This window comes from Mandrillus leucophaeus, unplaced genomic scaffold (genome assembly GCF_000951045.1).
Source record: "Mandrillus leucophaeus isolate KB7577 unplaced genomic scaffold, Mleu.le_1.0 Scaffold734, whole genome shotgun sequence".
Lineage (NCBI taxonomy): Eukaryota > Metazoa > Chordata > Mammalia > Primates > Cercopithecidae > Mandrillus > Mandrillus leucophaeus.
In genome coordinates, this window is record NW_012107964.1 from 61,869 (window position 1) to 86,052 (window position 24,184).

General features: G+C 47.1%; 3 protein-coding genes and 1 pseudogene across 4 annotated transcripts; 3 read left to right on the plus strand and 1 right to left on the minus strand.

The window, feature by feature from the left end:
- Positions 1-6,207: 6,207 nt before the first annotated feature.
- On the plus strand, positions 6,208-6,588 carry LOC105528801 (histone H2B type 3-A). The gene has a single exon (XM_011965691.1). The coding sequence runs from the start codon at positions 6,208-6,210 to the stop codon at positions 6,586-6,588; it is 381 nt and encodes a 126-aa protein (XP_011821081.1).
- Positions 6,589-12,388: 5,800 nt separating this feature from the next.
- On the minus strand, positions 12,389-13,018 carry LOC105528802 (histone H2B type 3-B). Its single transcript, XM_011965692.1, has one exon. It carries the CDS (start codon positions 12,919-12,921, stop codon positions 12,541-12,543), a length of 381 nt encoding a protein of 126 aa, XP_011821082.1. The 5' UTR covers positions 12,922-13,018; the 3' UTR covers positions 12,389-12,540.
- A 163-nt stretch (positions 13,019-13,181) lies between these two features.
- On the plus strand, positions 13,182-14,070 carry LOC105528803 (histone H2A type 3). 2 transcript variants are annotated; one of them, XM_011965693.1, is made up of 2 exons: positions 13,184-13,616; positions 13,737-14,070. In XM_011965693.1, exons 1-2 carry the CDS (start codon positions 13,232-13,234, stop codon positions 13,757-13,759), a joined length of 408 nt encoding a protein of 135 aa, XP_011821083.1. In that variant the 5' UTR covers positions 13,184-13,231; the 3' UTR covers positions 13,760-14,070. The 2 variants fall into 2 exon arrangements, with proteins under 2 accessions (XP_011821084.1, XP_011821083.1); XM_011965694.1 differs by having other exon boundaries at positions 13,182-14,070.
- A 7,186-nt stretch (positions 14,071-21,256) lies between these two features.
- Positions 21,257-21,715, plus strand: LOC105528804 (annotated as a pseudogene).
- The last annotated feature ends 2,469 nt before the right edge of the window (positions 21,716-24,184 follow it).

Below are 24,184 nucleotides of genomic sequence, written 5' to 3' on the forward strand. Positions count from 1 at the left end.
TCCCACCCCACTTTCTCCCAGTGTCCCTCCCGGCATACCTCTTGTCTCCCATCTGAGAACCCCTCCCCTCCCAACCCAGCCAGCCCCGGTATCCCCCACTTGCCCACCTCCTCCCGCACTCCCCCTGCACCCCTCCTAGCCCACCGTAGGGCACCCCTACCCGCACACTCCGCGGTTCTCCCTTCCCTGGTGGAAACCACCCCTCCTGGTTAAATAATAAATATTTATTATTTATTATTTATTATATAAAATGCCCTTATGTCTTGTGACACGTACATTGCCGGTTTCCATATCTTCTCCAAATGCTGCTTGAAGCCACTAGCTTCGCAGTCAGCAGCCGGTAAGATATTTAATTGCAGTAGGTAAGAAGAGAAATCTGTGGTATAATATTAGCTTGGGGAGGGGAGATCACTGGTGCTGAAGAACTTTTCGCCAAAAGCTACTGTAGGGCAGGAGCGGCCTCGCTGCGTGGACAGGGCCACCAAAGGCCGCCGTTCAGGTTACCCCAGACGCGCTGCTGCGGGAGCACACCTCGGGTTCCCAGGCTGGTGCCCTCGCCCGGGCCTCACCGCTGCTTCACTGATTGGCTTTCACGCTCCTGCTTTGCTTCTGCATCCACACCACCTGCCACTGGCATTTGTAGCTCTCTTCTAAGTACTGAAATGCAATGGAAATGAGCACAAAAGCTGCTTCTGCGGACTTGGGCGTTGGGAATCAGCCGATGTGCCTCCTCGCCTTCGTCAGAGGGCCTGCTCTCTTGGGCGCCAGGTCCCCAAGGGCACCGGCCTTTGTCCCCAGTGCTGGGCTGGGGAACCCCCAGGTGCTGGCCCGGCGCAACCCAGTGCCTTTAAGCAGGGTGGGGGCGCGCCGGGAGGAGGTTGCCCTCAGGTGCCCCAGGAGTCGCCCCTGATAGAAACGCACTTTGGCTGTGGCAGGAAGGCCTTTGTCCATAGGCTGTCAACTGGAAGCCCTGCGAAGTGCAAGGCTGCCCAAACCCTTTTTTCCTTCTTTGCAATCCTGCAAGCATTACTGGAGGCCCCAGAGTTCCCTGCAGAACTCCACAGCACACCCTATCATTTCAGCCACCCCCAGTTCCTCCTGCTTTAAATCCCACAAGGTTCCCTCTAGTCCTTGGGAAGCCTAGAAGCCTGTCCTCTCTCTATCTGCAGACTACTGTCCCCCACACAGATCCCACCCTACCGGTGGGGTCTGGATGGAGCATGTACATTTACCATTGCAACGTGCAATTTTATTAAATGCTTTAAAAAAAGAGAGACGGGGTCTCACTGTGTTTCCCAGGCTGGTCTTAAACTCCTGGACTCAAGGGATCCACCTGCTTGGGTCTCTCAAAGTGCTGGGATTACAGGCCTCAGCAAACATGCCCTGCCTGTGTTAAATGCTTGTTTGTGAGACTTAAAGGGAACTGGCTTCTTGACTGGTGGGGAAAACGCTCACTGCAGGAACCCCTTATCCTAGTAGAGAAGGATACATCATCTAGAGCTGCACAAAAATCTAACGTGTAAAGATGGGCTGATTTCATGCATTCAGTTACTCATTCAACACATTTCTAGACTGGCTTCCAGCCCAGGTACTGTACTCTAGAACCATTAAAGAAGTGCGAGGGGCAGCGGTAAGGTGTTTATTATTTTTCTTAATCACCTAAACCCAGTCACTAAGCTAGAGGCCACTGTTTCTTTTTCTTTTTTCTTTCTCTTTCCCTGTCCTTCCCTCCCTCTGTCTCCCCAACTCTCCCTCTTCTTTCTTTCTTTCCTTCTTTCTTTCTTTTCCTTCCTTCCCTCTCTTCTTTTTTCCTTCTTTTCTTCACATGAGGAAAGCTTCAAGTTTACTCCATAGTGTCCATCTGCCAATACATCATGTTGGTCTTGATCCAAGACACTGTCTCAGTTGGCTCAGGCTGTTCTAACAAAATGCTACAGAAGGGGAGACTTAAACAACAGAAATTCATCAAAGTCTTTGGGAGAAAAGAGACCCGTGTGGGAAACATAGAAAGACCCTGTCTCTACCAAAAAAAAAAAAAAAAAAAAATTAGCCAGGCATGGTGGCATGCACCTATAGTCCCAGCTACTCGGGAGGCTGAGATAGGAGGATTGCTTGAACCCAGGAGTTTGAGGCTGCAGTGAGCTATGAATCCCACCACTGCACTCCAGCCTGGGCAACAGAGCAAGACCCTGTCACCTAAAAAATAAAAATAAAAATAAAAAAGACATTTAATACAAATTGCACATTACAATTACACAATACATACATTTTGTGTCATTATTTTCCCCCAAAGAGTGCTGATTATCCAAGGCTAGAAGTCTGAGATCAGGGTGTCAGCAGGGTTGGGTTTTGTGGGGTCACTCTTACTGGTTTGCACCTAGTCACCTTCTCACTGTGTCCTCACATGGTACTAGAAAGCGATATCCTAAAATGAAGACCTCAGAAGCAAAAAACTTTCTCTGATCTCCTGCCTTCCTATCTCAGTCCCATTCTCCCCCAGACTGGCCATAGAAACTCGAATCCCTCTTCCCCAAGGCAGGTCATAAAAACCACAACCCCTTTTTCCCAAAGCCAGACACAAATCCTAAAAATATTACTCTAACTCCTGCCTTTCTGTGCAAATGCTGACCATAAATTCTCTGGGCCACTTTGTTTGGTTGTAGCTCATAAGACTCCCATTTCACAGAGGGCCCTATCTCATACCCGAGAGGAACGAATGCCATGCAGAGAGGCCAAGAAGAATCTAGACAGACAGGCCTTGCTGGATATCCTCACTCAGTGTATTAGCAGTAGATCATGCCCGATCCTATTTCTACATAGCAGTCCAAATTTTGTTGAACCTAAGCATTAAAATAGACAGCTTCTTCTGTATTCATTCTGAGGGATTTTGTGTCACACAAAACTATGATCAAATAAATGTGTATGCCTTTTATCTTTTAATCTGCCTTTTGTCAGCTGATTTTTAGTGAACCTTCAGAGGGTAATGGGAAAGATTTTCCCTTGGGCCCTGCAGCAGAGAGAAAGAGAAAAGCCAGCTGTCTTGTGTCTCTTCTTATAAGGGCAGGAATCCTACCATGCTACTCCACCCTCATGACCTAATCATCCCCCAAAGGCTCCACCTTCTAACACCATCACCCTGAGGATGGGGGTTTTCAACCTAGAAATTTGGAGGGAACACAGACTTTGAGTCCCTAGCAATCACCCATGAGAACCAGGACAGATTTCCTGACACCACCAAGCAGCCGCCAGATGGTGGGCAGAGAAAATCCTAAATCTTAGCACCTGAAAGACATATTCTTACCCAAAGTCCTTAGAATGCCCACCTCCTGTCCCACTCCAAGTTTTGTTTCAAACCTTCCCATACCAGTAGGAAGCCAGGAAGCCTTAGTAAGAACCTGGTGGGAAGACCAGCTTCTCACTGGGCTGGCAGGACCAAGGCAAGCAGTGCTATATATGTATATATATTAACACTTGTTAAAGCATGGTGAGGAAGATTTCATTCAGGATGATGGAGTAGGATTAGGACCATTGCAGTGGGATTCTGCAGCAGGGTAGAGAAACTGGGCTCAACTCTGAGTACTGCACTGACAAGTGGAAATGTATAGACAGGAGTAGGGTAGATCAGTGGATAGAACAGTATTAAGAGGAGACATCAGGGCCGGGCCGGGCACAGTGGCTTATGCCTGTAATCCCAACACTTTGGGAGGCTGAGGAGGGTGGATAACTCGAGGGCAGCAGTTTTATGACGAAACCCTGTCTCCACTAAAAATACAAAAATTAGCCTGGCATGGTCATGCATGCCAGTAATCCCAGCTACTCAGGAGGCTGAGGCAGGAAAATCACTTGAACCCGGTAGGCGGACGTTGCAGTGAATTGAGATTGTGCTACTGGGTGACAGAGCAAGATTGCATCTCAAAAAAAAGAAGAAGAAGAAGACATCAGGGGTGAGGGGGATTCTGGGTAAACCAACTTCACAGGGCTCTTGCTGGAGGCAGGCAGAGTGATCAGACATCACCTGGGGATGGAGGATGAGGTACCCCATCAGATAGCACAGAGGGTGATCAGATATTCAGAATCAGGGGTTCTGATTAAACTGACTTAGCGGGGCTCTTCCTAAAACTGGATTTCACAAGAAAGTGCACAGATGGACCCAGAAGGAGGTTCTGGAGCCTGACCAGAGTTTGGTCAAGCAGAGAATCTTAGTCGAAGGGTTGTTTGAGAACTAAATTGAATCAAGTATTTATTAAATGGTTACCTAGCCAGCTCTCAGTGAGCACTCTAGAAATGCTTGTTAAATCAACCACATACTTCAAAAGGAAACAGATAAAGTGCTTAATGCTGGGTATGCCCAAAGCCACTCAGGGAACCCACAGTCTCAAGATGCCCAGAAGACCTCAGAGGACAGACTTGAATGTAGAAGGCACTGCCTCAGCTCACAGGCTTATTCACAAGCAAATACTGACTGGGCCCCTGCTGGGTGCCACACTCTGTGCTCTGGAGACTCAGACATGAAAGCCACACCCTTCCCTGTGAATTAAGCTCAGTCAGCATGCTGGTGAGAGAGAAAGGTTCGTGCTACATATTTATGTGATGGATCTGCCCCGGGCATAGAGCACGCTCTGCTGAGGTAGCCCAAGCTGCTTATGGCTGGATCAGTCCTAAGAAGGAAAGGCGCTAACAGGAATTAAGCACAAAACAGATGCTGGGCACTCTGCCCACTGCTTCACACTCATTAATGCTCAGCAACGCTATCAGGTGGGCACTGGCAGCCTCATTTCACAGATGAGTGTATGGAGGTATGCAGAGGTAAATTATCTGCCCCAGCTAGGGCAGATAAACGACCTCTGGACTAGGGCTTCTCAAATTGTAAAGTGCGCACAAGTCTTTTTAAAATGCAAATTCTGACTCAATCAGATTGGAGTGGGCCCGAGATTCTGCTTTTTTAACCAGCTCTTCCGTTGAAGCTGAAATACACAACACCTTACGTTTCTTCATTGGGAGTTAATATAGTGGCGGGGAGAGGGGCGCAGCTCGGAGACAGTGCCTTCCATAAGCCTGCCCTCTGACGGGTAATCGCAAGCAATCACAGTACCCACCTCTCGGGGACACTGGGAAACAAATGAGATCGCCCATAGCAAGCCCTTTGCATTATGGCTGTCACTTCAAAGGGGTTTGGGGGGATTTTATTTTTTTTTATTTTTATTTTTATTTTTTTTTTTTGAGACGGAGTCTTGCTCTGCCGCCCAGGCTGGAGTACAGTGGCCGGATCTCAGCTCACTGCAAGCTCTGCCTCCCGGGTTCATGCCATTCTCCTGCCTCAGCCTCCCGAGTAGCTGGGATTACAGGCGCCTGCCACCTCGCCCGGCTAGTTTTTTGTATTTTTAGTAGAGACGGGGTTTCACCGTGTTAGCTAGGATGGTCTCGATCTCCTGACCTCGTGATCCGCCCATCTCGGCCTCCCAAAGTGCTGGGATTACAGGCTTGAGCCACCGCGCCCGGCCTCTGGGGGGATTTTAAAAACAGTAGAAAGGATTAGGTTTCATTTGAAAACCATTCAATTTCTTTCTCCAGTTAAAACTCTGCCTCATGACTACAATTCTAATTTAAGTACGTTTGTATGTTTTCTGTACTATTTTCTGTATTTCCTAACGAACCGTTTGGATTTACAATTGAATTCTGAGAGGAATGCATCCCTTTGATCTTTGGAGGAATGGAGGGAAGGGCAAGATATGAAGGGTTAAGGTCGTTGCAAACTGCCATTCCTACCCCCACCTCCCCTTCTAAATAAGCACTAACTACCACTCCTTAGCTGTGTGCCTCAGGAAAAAAAAATGCCCCCATGTATGTGCCTCACAGCCAGAGAAGACTGCAATTTGGGGTTGAAACCGTTTTTCAGTTTCTTTTTAGCTACGTCCAGATCCGCTGCGGACACAAAAATCTCCAGGTTTAAAACAAAGGCTTTGAACAAAGATGCGCAACCTCAGCTCCTGTGCGCGGCGGATATGCCTTGGGATTGGTTGGACCACCGTCCAATAGGAAAGAAGAACCGGACTCTCCTCTTTGCATAAATTCCTCCCGGTGGCGGCCTCGGCGTCAGGCCGTCCAATCAGACCCTACAGATTTGGAGCCTTCATTTGAATATAAAGATGGCAAATAGCCCTGCCCGCCTCGCGTCCGCGTTCGTCTAGGAGCTCTTGTCACCCCGCCATGCCGGAGCCATCGCGGGCGGCTCCGGCTCCTAAAAAGGGCTCCAAGAAGGCCATCACCAAGGCGCAGAAGAAGGACGGCAAGAAGCGCAAACGCGGCCGCAAGGAGAGCTATTCTATCTACGTGTACAAGGTGCTGAAGCAGGTGCACCCCGACACCGGTATCTCGTCCAAGGCCATGGGCATCATGAACTCCTTCGTCAATGATATCTTCGAGCGCATCGCCAGCGAGGCCTCCCGCCTGGCGCACTACAACAAGCGCTCCACCATCACGTCCCGCGAAGTGCAGACGGCCGTGCGCCTGCTGCTGCCGGGCGAGCTGGCCAAGCACGCTGTGTCCGAGGGCACCAAGGCTGTCACCAAGTACACCAGCTCCAAGTGAGGCGTTTCCCGGCGCCCCGAACCCAAAGGCTCTTTTCAGAGCCACCTTCAAGCTCAAAAAGGAGCGTGCCACCTGGTCTGGTTGTGACCTGTGATTTAACTGGAGTAACGGGGGAAGGTAGAGTGAGTTGTGGAGGCGCAAGTCTTAGAGATAAAACTAGGCTTCCCGTCTGTAATGGCGCATTTCCCTTAGAAAGGCTGCGTTCGTCTTCTCTTGGCCACAGGCAAAGTCAGAGAGGGCGCAGTACAGGAGATTGAACCATGGATCCTATCCAAAGATCTGTGTGTGGCGCACGCCCTGCGCGTGAGGAGCGTGGGTCACCTCCAGGAAGATCTTGTGCCACTTCCCCTCCCCCAGTGCCTCCTGGTGGCTGAGACTGGAGGACGTGCTCACTGAGGTCCGGGGTTGGGGGTGAGGGGGTTGTCGCGCCATCTAGGTGCGGGTGCTTGGGTCCGTCCTTCTCCCGCCCCTTTCCTCCCTCCTTAGCCACAACTAGACACCGTGAGCTTCTAGCCAAAACCTTTTCAGCGGCGTTGCGCCTAAGCAGCTCTTTATGCCACGCCTTCCTGCTTGAAACATCAAAACAGCAGGCTCACATATCTCCTTACCACTTAGTTAAAATTTCCCCAATTAAGGGATTCTGGTATTTTATCCCAAAAATGTGTGTGTATGTGTGTGTACGCAAAATGCACAGTGAAAGATTATTTTGAATAATGCAAATATAGTGCTTTTTAAAAAAATTCCAGCAAATCATAGGCAAAATAAGTATGATCGTTGGATGACACATTAAGTAAAAACTAAGGCATGCAGGCCTGACTGGGGCCCAGGCTGTCCTCTCCCTAAAAATACCCCGTACCTGTGTCACCCCAACCACCCTCTAAGCAGAAACATTGCCTGGAATTAGGATTCAGATTCTAGGCTTAGTTCCCACTGCACACCCCCAACACAATGACAGCCAAGCATTTATCAACATTTAACCTCTATGGTCTCATAAAGTATATCAATTTTCTTCGGTTAGTTTTTTCTTAAAGGGAGCTTTCTTTCCTCCAAATTCTTTTTGTAAATAGGTTTTATTTTTTTATTTTATTTTTATTTTTTTTTATTTTTTGAGACGGAGTCTCGCTCTGTTGCCCAGGCTGGAGTGCAGTGGCACTCTCGGCTCACTAAAAGCTCTGCCTCCTGGGTTCAGGCCATTCTCCTGCCTCAGCCTCCCGATTAGCTGGGACTACAGGCACCCGCCACCACGCCCGGCTAATTTTTTTGTATTTTTAGTAGAGACGGGGTTTCACCGTGTTAGCCAGGATGATCTGGATCTCCTGACCTCGTGATCCACTTGCCTCGGCCTCCCGAAGTGATGGGATTACAGGTGTGAGCCACCGCGCCCGTCCTAGGCTTTATTTTTTAGAGCACTTTTTCAGAGCAATAAGCTTTTTTATTAGTAGTACATAATAATTGTACATATTTGGGGGATACATACGATATTTTGATATACGCATAGGCATAACAATCAAACCAGGGCAACTGGGACATCCGTCATCATATTCACCCCCTCTTCAGGTCGAGATCATTCCAATTCCTCTCCTCCAGCAATACAACTAATTATTGTTACCTGCAGTCACCCTACTTTTCTAACCAACACTAGATGTTACTATTTCTCCTAAGTGTATTTTTGTACCCATTGATTGGCTTCATCTCCTCCTTTCCCCACCACTCTTCCCAGCTTCTGGTAACCAGTAATCAACTTTCTACCTCCGTGAGACCCATGTTCTTAGCTCCCACGTATGAGTGAGATCATGCAGTATTTGTCTTTCTGTGCCTGATTTGTTTCACTTAATATAATGTCCTCCAGTTCCATCCATGGTGCTGCTAATGATGGGATTTCATTATTTTTTTATGGCCAAATTGTATTTGAATGTGTAAATATACCACATATTCTTTATCCATTTATCTACTGATGGGCATTAAGGTTAACTCTCTTTCTTGGCTATTATAAATAGTGCTGCAATTAACATGAGACTGCAGACATCTCTTTGATATACCAATTTCCTTTATTTTGGATATATACCCAGCAGTGGGGTTGCTGGATCATATGGTAAGTCTGTTTTCAGTTTATTTAAGAATGCCCATACTCGTCTCTATAGTGGCTGTACTGATTTACATTCTTATCAGCAGTGTACAAGCATTCCCTTTCCCCGCGTTCTCACCAACATGTTATTTTTTGTTTTTTTAATCAAAGTCGCTTTAATTGGAGATGATTCCATCCAAATTATTTTATTTACTGCATAATGCTTAGCCAATCTGACTTGAAATTTCCATCTGATATGGGTGAGGGGCAATCTCTTAAATACATTTCAGATTGTATGCCAGTCTGGAGGGATTTTGTAGGCATACAATCTGACACGTATTTCAGTGATTGTCACTCACTCATCTCAGATAGGTGAGATATGAACCTTAGTTTAAAAATCTGGCTTAGTTTGAGAATCTTGGCATGTCTCTCCAACCCAGAAAATGCTTCCATTTTGTTGAGTGGGTCCTAATTCCCGTGGATTCTGACATATTTGATGTGCACTCCGTTTATCATTAACATTTGTCTTTCTCCGTTGTAACACTATAATTATAGAAATGGGTTCTGGACACAATTGCTCTGAATTTTCTCCATTATAAAATCTCAGTAGCAGGGATCCTGTTTTACCTTCTTTGCCTCTCCCTTAACAGATTCCTGTCCTGGGAGAGAGGTACAAATCCCATGCATTCTGGGCCTGGGGGTGCTAACGCAGCAGGAAGAGACAGACAGCCTGTTTTTACTTCAAGTTTGTGTCAGGGGAATCAGAAGGACTGAGATATGAATTGACTGACGTTTTACATTATCCATCACAAAATGCCTTCTTAGAGAATTACACTTGGAAATGGTCATGAAATGTTCATCTTCTGCCTTGATTTGATCTCTGGCACCAACCAGCGTTGTTGCCTTGTGCTAACACAATCATTCACTCTCTCTGCTGGAGACTGGTTTCACTTTATTAAACCTATGTTTTAAGTTCCTTAAGGTGGAGAACTATATGGATCTGTGAGAGTAATTTCACAGCTGCAAATGTTTAAGGTATTGACTTCCAATCCATGCTGACAGGAGGCTGAGGGCTTAGATGTTCCAGTCATTGGGCACCTGTTTCATAGTGGAGAGGACTGGATTCAATAGCTTTTCATACAAATTCTATATTTCTTGAAAATACTAAGGGTGTTGATAAGTCCCACTTACTTTTGATGATGGATCACTGTTTATTATTTGGATTATAACTGGGGATGCAAAGAATGGAATAAAATGCCTATGACAAAGTTGCTGTTCCTGTGCATTTTTTCTAAATTTTTTTGGAACATATATCAAAACAAAACAGAATGGAAATGAGCCCGTGCACTGCTAGCATTGTAACCATATGGAAATGATCCCATGCTCTGCTAACACTGTAACCATATGAACACTGCATGCATGCAGTCACTGAGGTGGAAAGGGGAGGAGAAGAGTAGATGCTCATTAAAAGAGTCAGTTTCACTAAAAGTTTATCTGTTTGATAATAATCTATCAAATTATTTATGTTTTGAACAATTGTGTACTGTCGAGATGATTTTTCTAAAATACTGAGAGACTACCCAGAGGTAGTTTAAATTTCAGTGTAGACTTTTTTGCAGAGAACGATAATAGACAAAACACCATTAAACATACAATAGATATGTTATGGTAGGGTGAAACTGTAAGGCAAATGGAGAATAGAAATAGGCATTCAGGAAGAAAAAAATCATCTGAAACTTCTCATTGTCAAAGAAAAATTTGGTCATGTATTTTATGAATTAATTATACTATCATATTGATATTCCAAAAGGCACCTTAAGACTGATGTGAGAATTTTGATTTTTAAAAAGTCCCATATTGATATTTGTATCTTTGCAACTATTTTAATTGTAAATAAAAATATTTTAGATAGCTTTAAATTATGCAAGGTTCTCAAAGATTCTTTAGAGGAACCACGCAGGAAAAAAGGTGGGGAGTAGTGGACAAAGCTGTTTTGGTCGAGGATGTTCACATTGACCTTTCCTTCCGCATCCCAGGCACACGACGCCTTCCCTTTGGAGAGATGACTTGGGGGGAAAAAATAGTTTTCATTTAATTTTATTAAAAAATTATTTCTCGGCCAGGAGAAGTGGCTCACGCCTGTAATCCCAGCACTTTGGGAGGTCGAGGCGGGTGGATCACGAGGTCAAGAGATCGAGACCATCCTGGTCAACATGGTGAAACCCCTTCTCTACTGAAAATACAAAAATTAGCTGGGCGTGGGTGGCGCACGCCTGTAGTCCCAGCCACTCCGTAGGCCGAAGCAAGGGAATCGTTTGAACCCGGGAGGCGGAGGCTTCAGTGAGCAGAGACCGCGCCATTGCACTCCAGGCTGGGCGACAGATCAAGACTCCGTCTCAAAAAAAAAAAAAAAAAAAAAAAATTCTCATTTAGCTTTATTGAATTTTTACTCCCTGCTGGAAACGGTGACACAAAACGCTCAATACTTCGAATTTTCACAATGGTTTGGGGAAGCAATTACTGGAAATCTCCTTTTTCCAAACAAGAAAAGCCAAGTCATGAAAACGTAAACAATGCCCTTTCCAGAGCGAAAACTCTTCGTGCCAAAGAGCTTTCCTGCGCCAAAATGGCAGTCCCCAAATAAATGCTGTGAATTTGGAGGGGGTAGGAAAGGAATTCTGTGTTGCTAACGCCTCGCAGAAAACAATGTGGTAGAAGAGGGAGGCAGCTACATTTGCTCAGAAAAAGGGAATTCTTTCCCTCCTGAATTAACCCTTCCCCCACCCCCACTCCCATAAGGGTTAAAGCTACCGGCAGCTGGGGTCGCTTATTACATCCGGCTCCCCAGAGCAGGGCGCTGCTTTGACGCAGCGCTTCGATTCGGTATCAAACATCCTGCTATCGCAGTATCTTGCCAGGAAAATATCCTCCCGGAATGTTCATCACTTAAATCTAAGTATGTCTCTCTGGTCCAGGCAGGAATGGAAGTCTTAAGCAAATGCAGAACCAGGCACCACCGCCAGGGGAACGTGACAACGCCCATGGCCTCAGAGCCCGTGGTCTTGCGCCACGTCTGGCCTCACCCATGGGGTGCGGGTAGGGATGGGGAGGTTGGCACAGGGTCTTTCTGGGGGAGGTGACCCGCACCGCTCACGTGCACCGCGCACGCCAAGCTCAGTTGGACCCGGTCCTGAACCGGGCGCAAGCGCTCAACATCCAAGAATGCACCACTTGCTTATAAAAGACATTTGGGGTCGGGCGCGGTGGCTCACGCTTGTAACCCCCGCACTTCGGAAGGCCGAGGCGGATGGATCAACAGGTCAGCAGATCGAGACCATCCTGGCCAACATGGTGGAACCCCGTCTCTACTAAAAATACAAAAATTTAGCCAGGCGTGGTGGCCCATGCCTGTAATCCCAGCTACTCGTAAGGCTGAGGCACGAGAATCGCTTGAACCCAGGAGGCGGAGGTTGCAGTGAGCCGAAATTACGCCACTGCACTCCAGCCTAGCGACAGAGCAGGCTCCGTCTCAAAAAAAAACCAAAAAGTCTCGTCGCGTGTTAATATGTCCGCGCGGAGGGAGGGGGTGGAGAGGGGGTCCTTGATTGGCTCCCAACATTACTGAGCTACATCACCTGAGCACTGTTTCTACCCCAATTTCTGTAATGAGCAGTTTTTCTCGTTCTCTGCCGGCGCGCGCGCACACACACACACACACACACACACACACACACACAGAGGAGGCTCAGATTCGGCCGCACCCGGCAACCGCTAGGGCGCATGGAGACATATTAGGTTACGTAACCCTTCACCGTGTTCGAAACCCTTTCTCGATCGTGTGGGTGGCTCTGAAAAGAGCCTTTGGGTTCAGGACGCCAGGAAACGCCTCACTTGGAGCTGGTGTACTTGGTGACAGCCTTGGTGCCCTCGGACACAGCGTGCTTGGCCAGCTCGCCCGGCAGCAGCAGGCGCACGGCCGTCTGCACTTCGCGGGACGTGATGGTGGAGCGCTTGTTGTAGTGCGCCAGGCGGGAGGCCTCGCTGGCGATGCGCTCGAAGATATCATTGACGAAGGAGTTCATGATGCCCATGGCCTTGGACGAGATGCCGGTGTCGGGGTGCACCTGCTTCAGCACCTTGTACACGTAGATAGAATAGCTCTCCTTGCGGCCGCGTTTGCGCTTCTTGCCGTCCTTCTTCTGTGCCTTGGTGACGGCCTTTTTAGAACCCTTCTTGGGCGCAGGAGCCGATTTGGACGGGTCTGGCATGATGGCTGTGTCTCTCCAAAAAAACGCGCAGCGCTCGGAGTAACTCTATTTGTACGTTTTGTATTCAAATGAAGGCTCAGGATTTGCTCACTTCTGATTGGATCAAACGTTGTTCTACGTCATCGCTGGGAAAGAAATAGGCAAATTAGGAGTGCCAGGTTCTTTTTCTGATTGGCTACCATAGCCATCCAATCGAACTCCGCGGTCTAGCCTACCTCCTTACCATAGATAAGGGCTCGCTGGAGTTCTCTTCCCTCTTGTTTTCGGTCTCGCTTTTGGATTCTTGTTGTCTTTTGCCCCTGAATCGGAAATGTCCGGTCGCGGTAAGCAGGGCGGCAAGGCGCGCGCCAAGGCCAAGTCGCGCTCATCGCGCGCGGGGCTGCAGTTCCCCGTGGGCCGAGTGCACCGGTTGCTCCGCAAGGGCAATTATTCCGAGCGCGTGGGGGCCGGCGCCCCGGTCTATCTGGCCGCGGTGCTGGAGTACCTGACCGCCGAGATTCTGGAGCTTGCCGGCAACGCGGCGCGCGACAACAAGAAGACGCGCATCATCCCGCGCCACCTGCAGCTTGCCATCCGCAACGACGAGGAGCTCAACAAGCTGCTGGGCCGCGTGACCATCGCGCAGGGCGGCGTCCTGCCCAACATCCAGGCCGTGCTGCTGCCCAAGAAGACGGAGAGCCACCACAAGGCCAAGGGCAAGTGAGGCCGCCCGCTGCCCCCGGGGCCCCTTTGATGGACATAAAGGCTCTTTTCAGAGCCACCCACCATCTCGAGAAAAGAGCCTCACTGAGCCTGCAGTTCTTTATAGGACGGAGTCCTGATCACCCTAGGCTCATGAATGAGCGCAGTGGCCACGGGGAAGGGCGCAACGGGAACCGAGACCCTGGAGACTGATTGGGTCGCATACTCGCCTGGTGGGCAACGTGTTCTGTTAACAGCAAGGAACCCTCGCCCACAGGTGGCTACCCCTTGCTCTTGAGTCCCATCGAAAACCTCTGGTAGGGGTTTTAATACGCTCACCGTAAAGGTGTCTTCATAATTACTAGTGACAAGTTCTCTTGACTCCGGCAAGGTTCCAGTGTGGTCGTCGAGTACAGAACGCAATTTCTTAATGATTTATCTGATATTAAAAGTATTTATGATCTCTAAGTAGTTTGCACTTTAATTCTGAAGAGTGAGTCTATGGATTTCTATTTAAATTGCTAAGTTTTAACAATGTGAGCTCCACCAGGGTTAAGATTTAATCTATTTGGCTGGGAATTCTAAAGGTCATGAGGAAAGGTTCAGTACTTAAAAGGAACCAGATTAGTAGATGCTGAAAAGTATAAACCTTTTAAGAAGACTTAATTTGGAATAGGATAATTATTTAAAGGAATTTAGTTTGTTTAATTCCAGTTGGTCAAACATTAATCAAAGATCCGCTTAAATTGATTGCTAAAATCAGAACAAAATAATTTGTACACTGATTCTGAAAAGGAAAACTAAATCTGTGAGTTAAGCAAATTTACAATGAGTATTGTTAGAACCAGATGAATGATGACACATGTGGACTTGAGGAAAATAACTGTTTGTAACTACATTTTTCCTTATAAAAATGAGGGTTTAAGAGGGTCGGAGACCTCCAGGCAAATTAACTGAAATGGCTGTGTTAATAACCTCTAAATCTTGGAGGAGAGAGGTTCATTGATTTAATCCATTATAATCCCTTAAAAAATGTTTGCCACAAAATCAGAGCTCAGAAAGTGTTACTCTTCTGTTGTTATCTGTACAGTTTTCATTAATCTATTTCTCAAAATATGAATGATTCCTACTTTGTTTTTTTCTTTAATCCCCAATGTGATAGTATTTAGTTAATTGACACCTAACAATTGTATATTGCATGGGGTACATAGTGATATTTTGAATATATTTATTATCAGATCAGGGTAATTAGCAATTATTATTTATTGTAATAACAAATATAGGCCAGTAAAATGATTCAGGAATATTATATAATTTATATTTACCCTATTAAAATTGGGTCTACTCAAGTCGCCTTCCTGGACACCAGCTAACCACAAATCTGCGTGTCTTCAGAAAATATCCCAGTGCTATGAAACTATTTGAACCAAAAATTGGTAAGCAGCTGCTCCAACAGTGTGGATCTAAACAGCACAATATTCACAGTGTGTGTCATGAGTGGGCAGCATTTCAGTAAAACAAAACTGCAAGGACTGGCCAGGAAAGGAAGTAGCCTTCAGAGCTCTTTTCATTATTTTTCTTGTGAAAGCCTTCATTTTCAGTTGAAATTTATCTTTATGTATTTATATCTATGTAGGTCACTCTATCTCTTCAAATACACTTTAATGGTATTTAAGGTTTTTGCAGGGTCTGGGGGCTTTAAGTGTTTTGATTATCACCATGGATTTCCAGATTTTGTAAAAGGTACTCAAATGGAGTGAAGGGGGAGGCAGCGTAGTGGGAGGGCTACTTTGGGGTAGCACTGCGTTTGTTATCTCTGAGGCTGTGGTGTTTCACACACAGCAACGAACCACACAGGCTATTTAATTTTCAGATAATTAAAATTTAATACAAAATGTAGTTCATCAGTCATCTTAACCACATGTGGCCAGTGGATACCATGTTAGCACAGATACAGAATGTTTCCAGCATCACAGAAAGTTCCACTGGACAGCTTTGGTCTAAGATCTGGTTCTCTATCCGGTTATCCGATTCAGAAATGTGGTAAATTACCCAGTGCTGCCTGCTTCAGTAAAAGAAAGTTCATTAGACTCTTTTTTATTTTTATTTTCATTTTTTTTTTAAGATAAAGCCATGCCCTGTGTCCCAGGCTGGAGTGCAGTGGAGTGATCTCGGCTCACTGGAACTTCTGTCTACTGGGTTCAAGTGATTTTTCTGCCTCAGCCTCCCAAGTAGCGCCTGCCACCATGTCTGGCTGTTTTTTGTTTGTTTGTTTGTTTTTTGGTTTTTTTTTTGAGATGGAGTATCTCTTTGTAGCCCAGGCTGGAGTGCAGTGGTATGATCTCAGTGGAGTGGCGAGATCTCAGCTCACTGCAACCTCTGCCTCCAGGGTTGGAGCAATTATCCTGTCTCAGCCTCCCAAGCAGCTGGGACTACAGGCACCTGCCACCACGCCTGGCAAATTTTTGTATTTTTAGTAGAAACAGGGTTTCACCACCTTGTTGGTCAGATTGGTCTCAAACTCCGGACCTCAGGTGATCTGCCCGCCTTGGCCTCCCAAAGTGCTGGGATTACAGGCATGAGCCTGTAATGGAGCACGCAGCTTCATTAGACTCTCACATAAAGAAGACATCACCCTATGGTCCTGCAATTCCAGTCCTAGGTATATATACCCAAGATAAATGAAAATATACATTTATTCACAAACATGTACACAAATGCTCATGGCAGCATTATTCATGAAATACAGAAGGTAGAAACAACCCAAATGTCCATCAACTAAGGAATGGGTAAGCAGATTGGGGTCTATCCAATCACAATGAAATATTATTCAGTCATTCAAAAGAAATGAAGCACTGACATGCTACTACAGGGATGAACCTTGACAACATGCTCAGTGAAGTAAGCCAGATACAAAGGCCACAGTTTGTCTGAGTCCATTGATACGAAATGTCCAGAACAGGCAAATCCATAGGGACTGAAGGCAGACTGTTGGCTGTCAGGGGCTGGAGGAAGGGAGTGCCTGCCTAGTGGGGATGGCTTCCTTTAGGGGTGATGAGGATGTTCTGGAACTAGACAAAGGTGGTAACTGCATAACATTGTGAATGTACTAAATGCACCTGAATTGTGTATTTTAAAATGGTACATTGTGTGTCATGTGAATTTCACCACTCAATTTTTTTAAAAATCTGAACCTAATACACGAATGTGTACCAAATCGTCCCGTAACCAGGAGAACAGATAGGAAAGGCAAGAAAGCCTGGGGTCCCAGAAGGGCTGCGGGGAGGGTAGACCAGATGCCCGAGAGGAGAGAGGCCCATTCTAGTGCTTTCCAGGATGCTACTGGCCTACCCCAGGTATAAAGAGGGGCAGCAGGGACTGCCTTTGGTGCAGCAGCAGCCATAACTTGGGGACCTTGTGGAGAGAAGAGGGTCCTGTTGGTGGCTGTGGGCAGCTCATCTCCACAGGGCTGGCTGTCTTCCTGTGGATGCATCGTGACCTTTCTCTGCCCACTGCATTCCCAGTATGCACCCACCTTCTCTGGAAGTTTACTCTTGACACTTCACACACCCCTATGGGCAGGCACTTTATGGAGGAAGAAGAGAAAAGGAGATATGTCCCAGAGGGAGAATGCAGCTGAAGCCAGCCTCAGGAGTAACCCACAGAGAGAGCTTGCAGTTTTGCAGAACGCAGCTTGACTCAGCCGTGTTCCACATCCCTCTCCTCCCCTCTTCTGGCCGTGGGTCTCTCCCCAGCCCCAGCTGGTCAGTTCCTACATGGCTCAACACCAAAATGCTTGAGTCTTCCAATTAAAAAGAAAACAAAACATAAAAAACTACCACCTTCTTCCCTGCAATTTCTTCCTCTCCTGAGATGCTGCATTAAAGCGTTTGTGATGCCAGTCCTTCAGGAAAGTAGTTTTGGGTACCTGCTCTGACCCCTGTCCAGTGTGGGTTGTACTGAACTCATCCCCGTTGTCCCTGTCTGTGTGTTTTCCCATCTCACAGGGCCCCCAACTCTGATCGCCAGAGTAGGCCTGGGACCTGCCTGAAAGAGTCTCTAGTTTCCTGCATGCCACTCACCAAGCGTCAGCTGCAGTGGGATGCTGGCCATATCTGTCCCACTGCTGCCTAGTGGCAGCTGCTTCTGCGCAGGCGGCTGGGAACACCAAGTCCAGGGCACCACCTGGCTTCCAGACCCTGGACCCAGCAGCCACCCCTCGTGGAGCTGCCCTTGGGCCCCAGACCATCTTTGTTGCCCAGTGGGCTGTGCCCTCAGCCCACTCATGGCCCTGAGTGGGCCCTACTGGTCACTGGCTGGCCAGGCCCAGGTTTCTCCTGTCAAGATAACAAACTAGCCCAAAGCATTGTGGCCGGTGGGCCTGTGGGGCTGACGTGGGAGCCAGGCTTCTCGGACAGCAGGTATCTGGTGAACAGGCTAGACCTGGCTTCTGGGCCTTCACCACCCACCGAGGGCCAGCGGAGGGTCAGGAGGGGTCAGGGAGGAGTTCAGGTGGTGAGTCAAGGAAGGGTCAATGGAGGGTCAGGAAGGATCAAGGATGAGTCAGCTGCTGGGTCAGCTGGTGGTGAGTCCCTGGTGGGCACGTGTGGCCACTGAGACACAGGCTGTCCTGGCCATGCCATAGAGAAAGGTGGGCTGGAATGGTGATCCCAACGAGAGTGCCTCAAATGAGCCAGGCCTGTTTAGCGTATCCTGAATATTCAGTGCCTATTGTATACTTAGTGTTGTCCTGAATATTTAGTGCCTCTTGCATATCTAGTCATCCTAGATATCTAAGCCTCGTGTTTATTTATCTTAATATTTAGTGCCTCTTGTATACTTAGGGATCATTAACATCTAACATGTACTACATCTTGTATATATAGTGGTCATAAGTATTCAGTGCCTCTCATAAATTTAGCAATCCTGAATATTTAGTGCTTCTTGTATAGTTAATGATCATGAACATTTAGTGCCTCTTGTACAACTAGTCACCTTGAATATTTAATATTTAGTGTACTTTGTATACCTAGTGAGCATGAACACTTTGCCTCTCATACATTTACCAATCCTGGATTTTCAATGTCTCTAATGTATTTAGTGATCCTGAATATTTAGTGCTTCTTGTATATTTTGTGATCATTAATATTTAGTTTCTCCTATGTGTTTAGCGATCCTCAATATTTAGTGTCTGTGGTATATATATATATATTTTTTTTTTCTTTTTTCTTTTTGAGATGGAGTCTCGCTCTGTCACCCAGGCTGGAGTGCAGTGGCACGATCTCAGCTCACTGTAAGCTCTGCCCCCTCCTAGTTCATGCCATTCTCCTGCCTCAGCCTCCTGAGTAGCTGGGACTACAGGCATCCGCCACCATGCCCAGTTATTATTTTTTGTATTTTTAGTAAAGACGGGATTTCACTGTGTTCACCAGGATGGTCTCGATCTCCTGACCTCGTGACCCGCCCTCCTCGGCCTACCAAAGTGCTGAGATTACAGGCATGAGCTACCGCGCCCGGCCTATTTTGTGATCATTAATATTTAGTTCCTCCTATGTGTTTAGTGATCCTGAATATTTAGTGTCTCTGGTATATTTTACGACTATGAATACTTAGTGCCTTTCTGTTGTATATTTAGTGATCCTGCACATTAAGTGGCACTTGTGTACTTAGCAATCATCAATGTTTAGTGCCCTGAGGCCCCTGAGGCCTTCTGTTTACTCACTATCTCCTGCATATTCAGTATTTTGGTCCTGCCACCGCCTCTGCCTTTGAGACCCACAAACTCTACTTATGACTTATCTCTGGATCTTGTACTCCAGCCTCCAGAGCTGTGAGCCCTAAACCCTATTGTCTTTCACTTTCCCAGGCTGTGGTGTTTTGTTACAGCAGCCTGCATGGACAACTTTCATTTGTCTATTTTACCTAACTGAGTGACCAGAGAAGGATGGAGCCATTCCCGGGCTGGGGATGACTGAGGGAAGTCTCAGTGTTTAGGTGGGGCTGGGGCATGGAGAACCTTCTGTGCGATTCTCTGCAGGGTGGTCAGGCCCCTTGAACAGATGTGAGTATCAGGTGGGTGAGTATGAGCCTGGAGCTCTGGGAAACATCCACAGTCCATGGCTTGTGGTCACTCAAGTCGTGGTTTGGATGAGCTCATGGGAAAAAGGAAGTGTCAGGGTGGAGCCCACAGGACCTGTGGTGAGGGGTCCCCCACCCTGGCACACACGGCCTTGGAGCTGTCCCTCAGCACACCACACCAGGTTGGCCTGCTGACTTGCTGTGACCCCCAGCGTGTGGCCCGAGGGACAGCGAGCAGCTTCCAGGCGAGGCCCCAGGGGGCCTTGGCCCCACCACCAACCCACTGCTGAGTCACTGATGACCCCTTCTTAATGCTCTGACTGACCCCTCCTAACCCTCCCTGACCCCTCAGCTGACCCCTCCTGACCCTTTGGGTGACCCCTCATGCCTCCTCCCTGACCCAACCCTAACCCCTCCTGACCTTCCACTGACCCTTTCCTGACTCACCAGCTAACCCATCCCTGACCTTCTGGCTGACCCCTCCTGCTCTTGCACCTGAGCCCTGGTCTTCGTAAGCAGGACTTTATCTGGGAAAAGTCTGACAGCAGAGAGAGACAACACCTATGGACACCTGCCCCCAGGATGGGAGGTGGAGAGGGGTAAGTTGACTCGCCTAGCATAGGTGTGACACCCTTACTCTAAAATTGTCTGTGAGCCCTTCCATGCCACGACCTGTAGCTTCAAGGTGACTTTTCATGAGTCCCTCAGGCACAGCAGCTGTTGGAGGCGACCCCAAGGCAAGGGAGCCCAGACACACTACTTTCCATCCAATCACCACTTTACCTCCCTTCGTGGCACTGAGTGGGTGACTGTCACATCACTCCCGCCATAAGCCAAGCTCTGGGATGGCAGGAGAAACCCCGCCTGGCTGCATTCTCAAGGACACCTGCACAGCGGATCAGTGCAACCAGTGGGACTATCCCTGCAGGTGTGCAGGGCAGCATGCTTGTGCATGATAGACTTGCCATCATCATATTTGTTTTGTTTTCAAGACAGGGTCTCATTCTGTTGCCCAGGCTGGAGTGCAGTGCAGTGACAACAATCACAGCTCGCTGCTTTCTCAACCTCAAGCGATCCTCCCACTTCAGCCTCCTGAGTAGCTGGGACTACAGGCAGGCTCCCCGAACCCGGGTAGTTTTTTGTATTTTTTGTAGAGACACTGGTTTCACCATATTGCCCAGGCTGGTCTCCAATATCTGTGCTCATGCATTCAAAGGCCCTGGACTCCCAATTACAGGTATGAGCCACTGTGCCTGCCCCTATCATCACAGTTATAAAACTATCACATTTCCAACCCCAGGAGCTTTACCCACACAGTCTCAAAGCCCTTGCTTCTTGGAAATCTCCCGGAGGCCTCACAGGGCCCTACAAAGAAAAGCCCCACTCTCTTTGTTGTTGAGAATGCTTTATTGGTCCCTTTTTATTTTTTCCCAGCTTCATTAAGGTACTGTTACCAGAAAGGGGTCTCAATCCAGACCCCAAGAGAGGGTTCTTGGATCTCATGCAAGAAAGAATTCAGGGCAGATCCATAAAGTGAAAGCAAGATTATTAATAAAGTAAAGGAGCTTTTCACAAGATGGCACTGAAAGCAAAGAAGGAAGCTCCTGCCCCTCCTAAAGCCAAGGCCAAAGCAAAGGCTTTGAAGGCCAAGAAGACAGTGGTGAAAGGTGTCCATAGCCACGTACAAAAAAAGAAGATCCACATGTCACCCACCTTCTGGTGGCCCAAGACACTGTGACTCCAGAGGCATCCCAAATATCCTCGGCAGAGTGTCCCCAACAAGCTTGACTACTGTGCTATCATCAAGTTTCCGCTGACCACTGAGTATGCCATGAAGAAGATAGAAGACAACAACACACTTGTGATCACTGTGGATGTTAAAGCCAACAAGCACCAATCAAACAGGCTGTGAAGAAGCTCTGTGACATTAACGTGGCCAAGGTCAACACCTTCATCAGCCTGATGGAGAGCATATGTTCGACTGGCTCCTGATTACGATGCTTTGGATGTTACCAACAAAATTGGGATCATCTAAACTGAGTCAAGCTGGCTAATTCTAAATATATATATATATATATATATATATCTTTTCACCATTAAAAAAAAAGGAAGAAAGGAATAAAAGAATGGCTATTCCATAGGCGGAGCAGCCCTGAGGACTACTGGTTGGCCACCTTTATGGCCATTTCTTGATTGTATGCTAAACAAGGGGTGGATCATTCATGTGTTTCCCAGGAAAGGGGTAAGCAATTCTTGGACCTGAGGGTTCCTTACCTTTATAGACCATGTAGGGAAACTTCCTGATGTTTCCATGGCATTTGTAAATTGTCATGACGCTAAGGGGGGAGTATCTTTTACTTATAATTAATGATAATTAATGTATTATAATGAGCAGTGAGGACGACCAGAGGTCACATTAGTCCCCATCTTGGTTTTGGTGGGATTTGGCTGCCTTCTTTACCCCATGCTGTTTCATCAGCAAGGTCTTTGTGACCTATATCTTGTGCCGACCTCCTATCTCATCCTGTAGCTTAGAATGTCTAACCTCCTGGGAATGCAGTCCAGCAGGTCTCAGCCTTATTTTACCCAGCCCCTGTTCAAGATGGAGTTGCTCTAACTCAAATGCCTCTGACAGTATGATCCACAAATAAAGCTCATACATATTCAAGGTGCACAGCATGATGTCTTGGTACATGTCACATGGTGAAATGACTACCACAGTCGAGTCAATTAACACACCCATCACTTCATGTGGTTACCTGTGTGTGTGTGCATGTGTCTGTGTGTGTGCATGTGTCTGTGTGTGCAGTGACAACATGTAAGATCTACTCAGTTAATTTCATGTCCATGATATATTATTAACCAGAGTCTCCATGCTGTGCTTCAGGTCTCCAGAACTACTTGTCTTATAACTGAAGCTTTGCACTCCTCCTCACCCAGCCCCCGACTTTTTTAGACTCCATATATAAGATGGCTCATGCAGTATTATTTGTCTTTCTGTGCCTGGCTTATTTCACTTAGCATAATGTCCTCTGGGTTCATCCATGTTGTTGACATGGTTTCCTTCTTTTTCAGACCTGAATAATTTTCATTATTATAGTATAGTATAGCATGTAACAATAATATCTATACCACATTTTCTTTATTCATTCACTGATGGACATTCAGGTTGTTTCTGTATCTCAGCCTTTGTGAATAGTGCTGTAATGAACATGGGAATGCAAGTATCTCTTTATGACAGTGATTTTATTTCCTTTGGGCAAATACTCAGAAGTGAGATGGCTGGATCAACAAAATTAAAAGGCAACCTATGGATGGATGAAAACATTTGCAAACCATACATCTGGTAAGGGGTCAATACCCAAAATATATAAGAGCTCCTACAACTTAATAGCAAAAACGAAACAAAACAAGGACCAAATAACCTAACTTTAAAAATAGAAAAAGGACCTAAATAGGCATTTCTCCCAAGAAGACAGACATATGGCCAACAGGTATATCAATAGGTGTTCAACATTACTAGTCAAGGAGGGTCCATGCGGTGGCTCATGCCTGTAATCCCAGAGGCTGAGGTGGGAGGATTGCTAGAGCCCAGGATTTGGAGACCAGCCTGGGCAACATAGGAAGACTCCCTCTCTACAAAAAAAAAAAATTTAAAATCGGCGGCGCGTGGTGGTTCCTGTGGTCCCATCTAGTCCAGAGGCTGAGAAGGGAGTATCCCTTGAGCCGGGGAAGTCTAGGCTGCAGTGAGTCGAGATTACACCACTGCACTCCAGCCTGGGCCACAGAGGGAGATCCTGTCGCAAAAAAAAAAAAAAAAAAAATTTAGGAAAATGCAAATCAGAATCAGAATGAAATGTCTCCGAACACCTGATAGAATGGCTACTATCAAAAAGACAAGAGACAACAAGTGTTGGTCACAATGTGGAGACAAGGGATCCTGCGCACACTGTTGAGGGGAACGTAAACTGGTGCAGCCATCACGGAAAACAGGACGGAGGTTCCTCCAAAAACTCAAAACAAGGTCCAGTCTTTCTGAGGCCCCCTTCTGCTTGCCTGTGACCACCCTTCTTCCAACCCTCCAGCTCCAGGTCCCCTCTACTGCTCTTAGAGGCGGCGTCTTCGCACTCTGTGCCTTACGGCGGCTGCTCCTCCAGGTTTGCTCTCCAACTGCAGCCTTCCCTGTCCTGCGCGACCACCGGCCTTCTGGTGCCCTCTGCCTATAGTGGAAACCCCTCCAACACTGCGCCATCACCTCACGTTTACTCTCACCGCCTCCTCCACTTAATTGCAAGCTCCAGGGAGGCATGTTTTCATCTGATGCGTTCACCCCAAGTACTAACAGCTATGCCTGGCACATAGTAGATGCTAAATGGATATTTGATGAACTTAAAAACAAAATTCAAACGATTCATTTCCTCTCCGGTCAATGGAAGACGGAGAAGGAATGAAATTGAACTCCAATAGCAAAACAAAGGGCGGGAGGGTGGTGTGCTGACCGCCT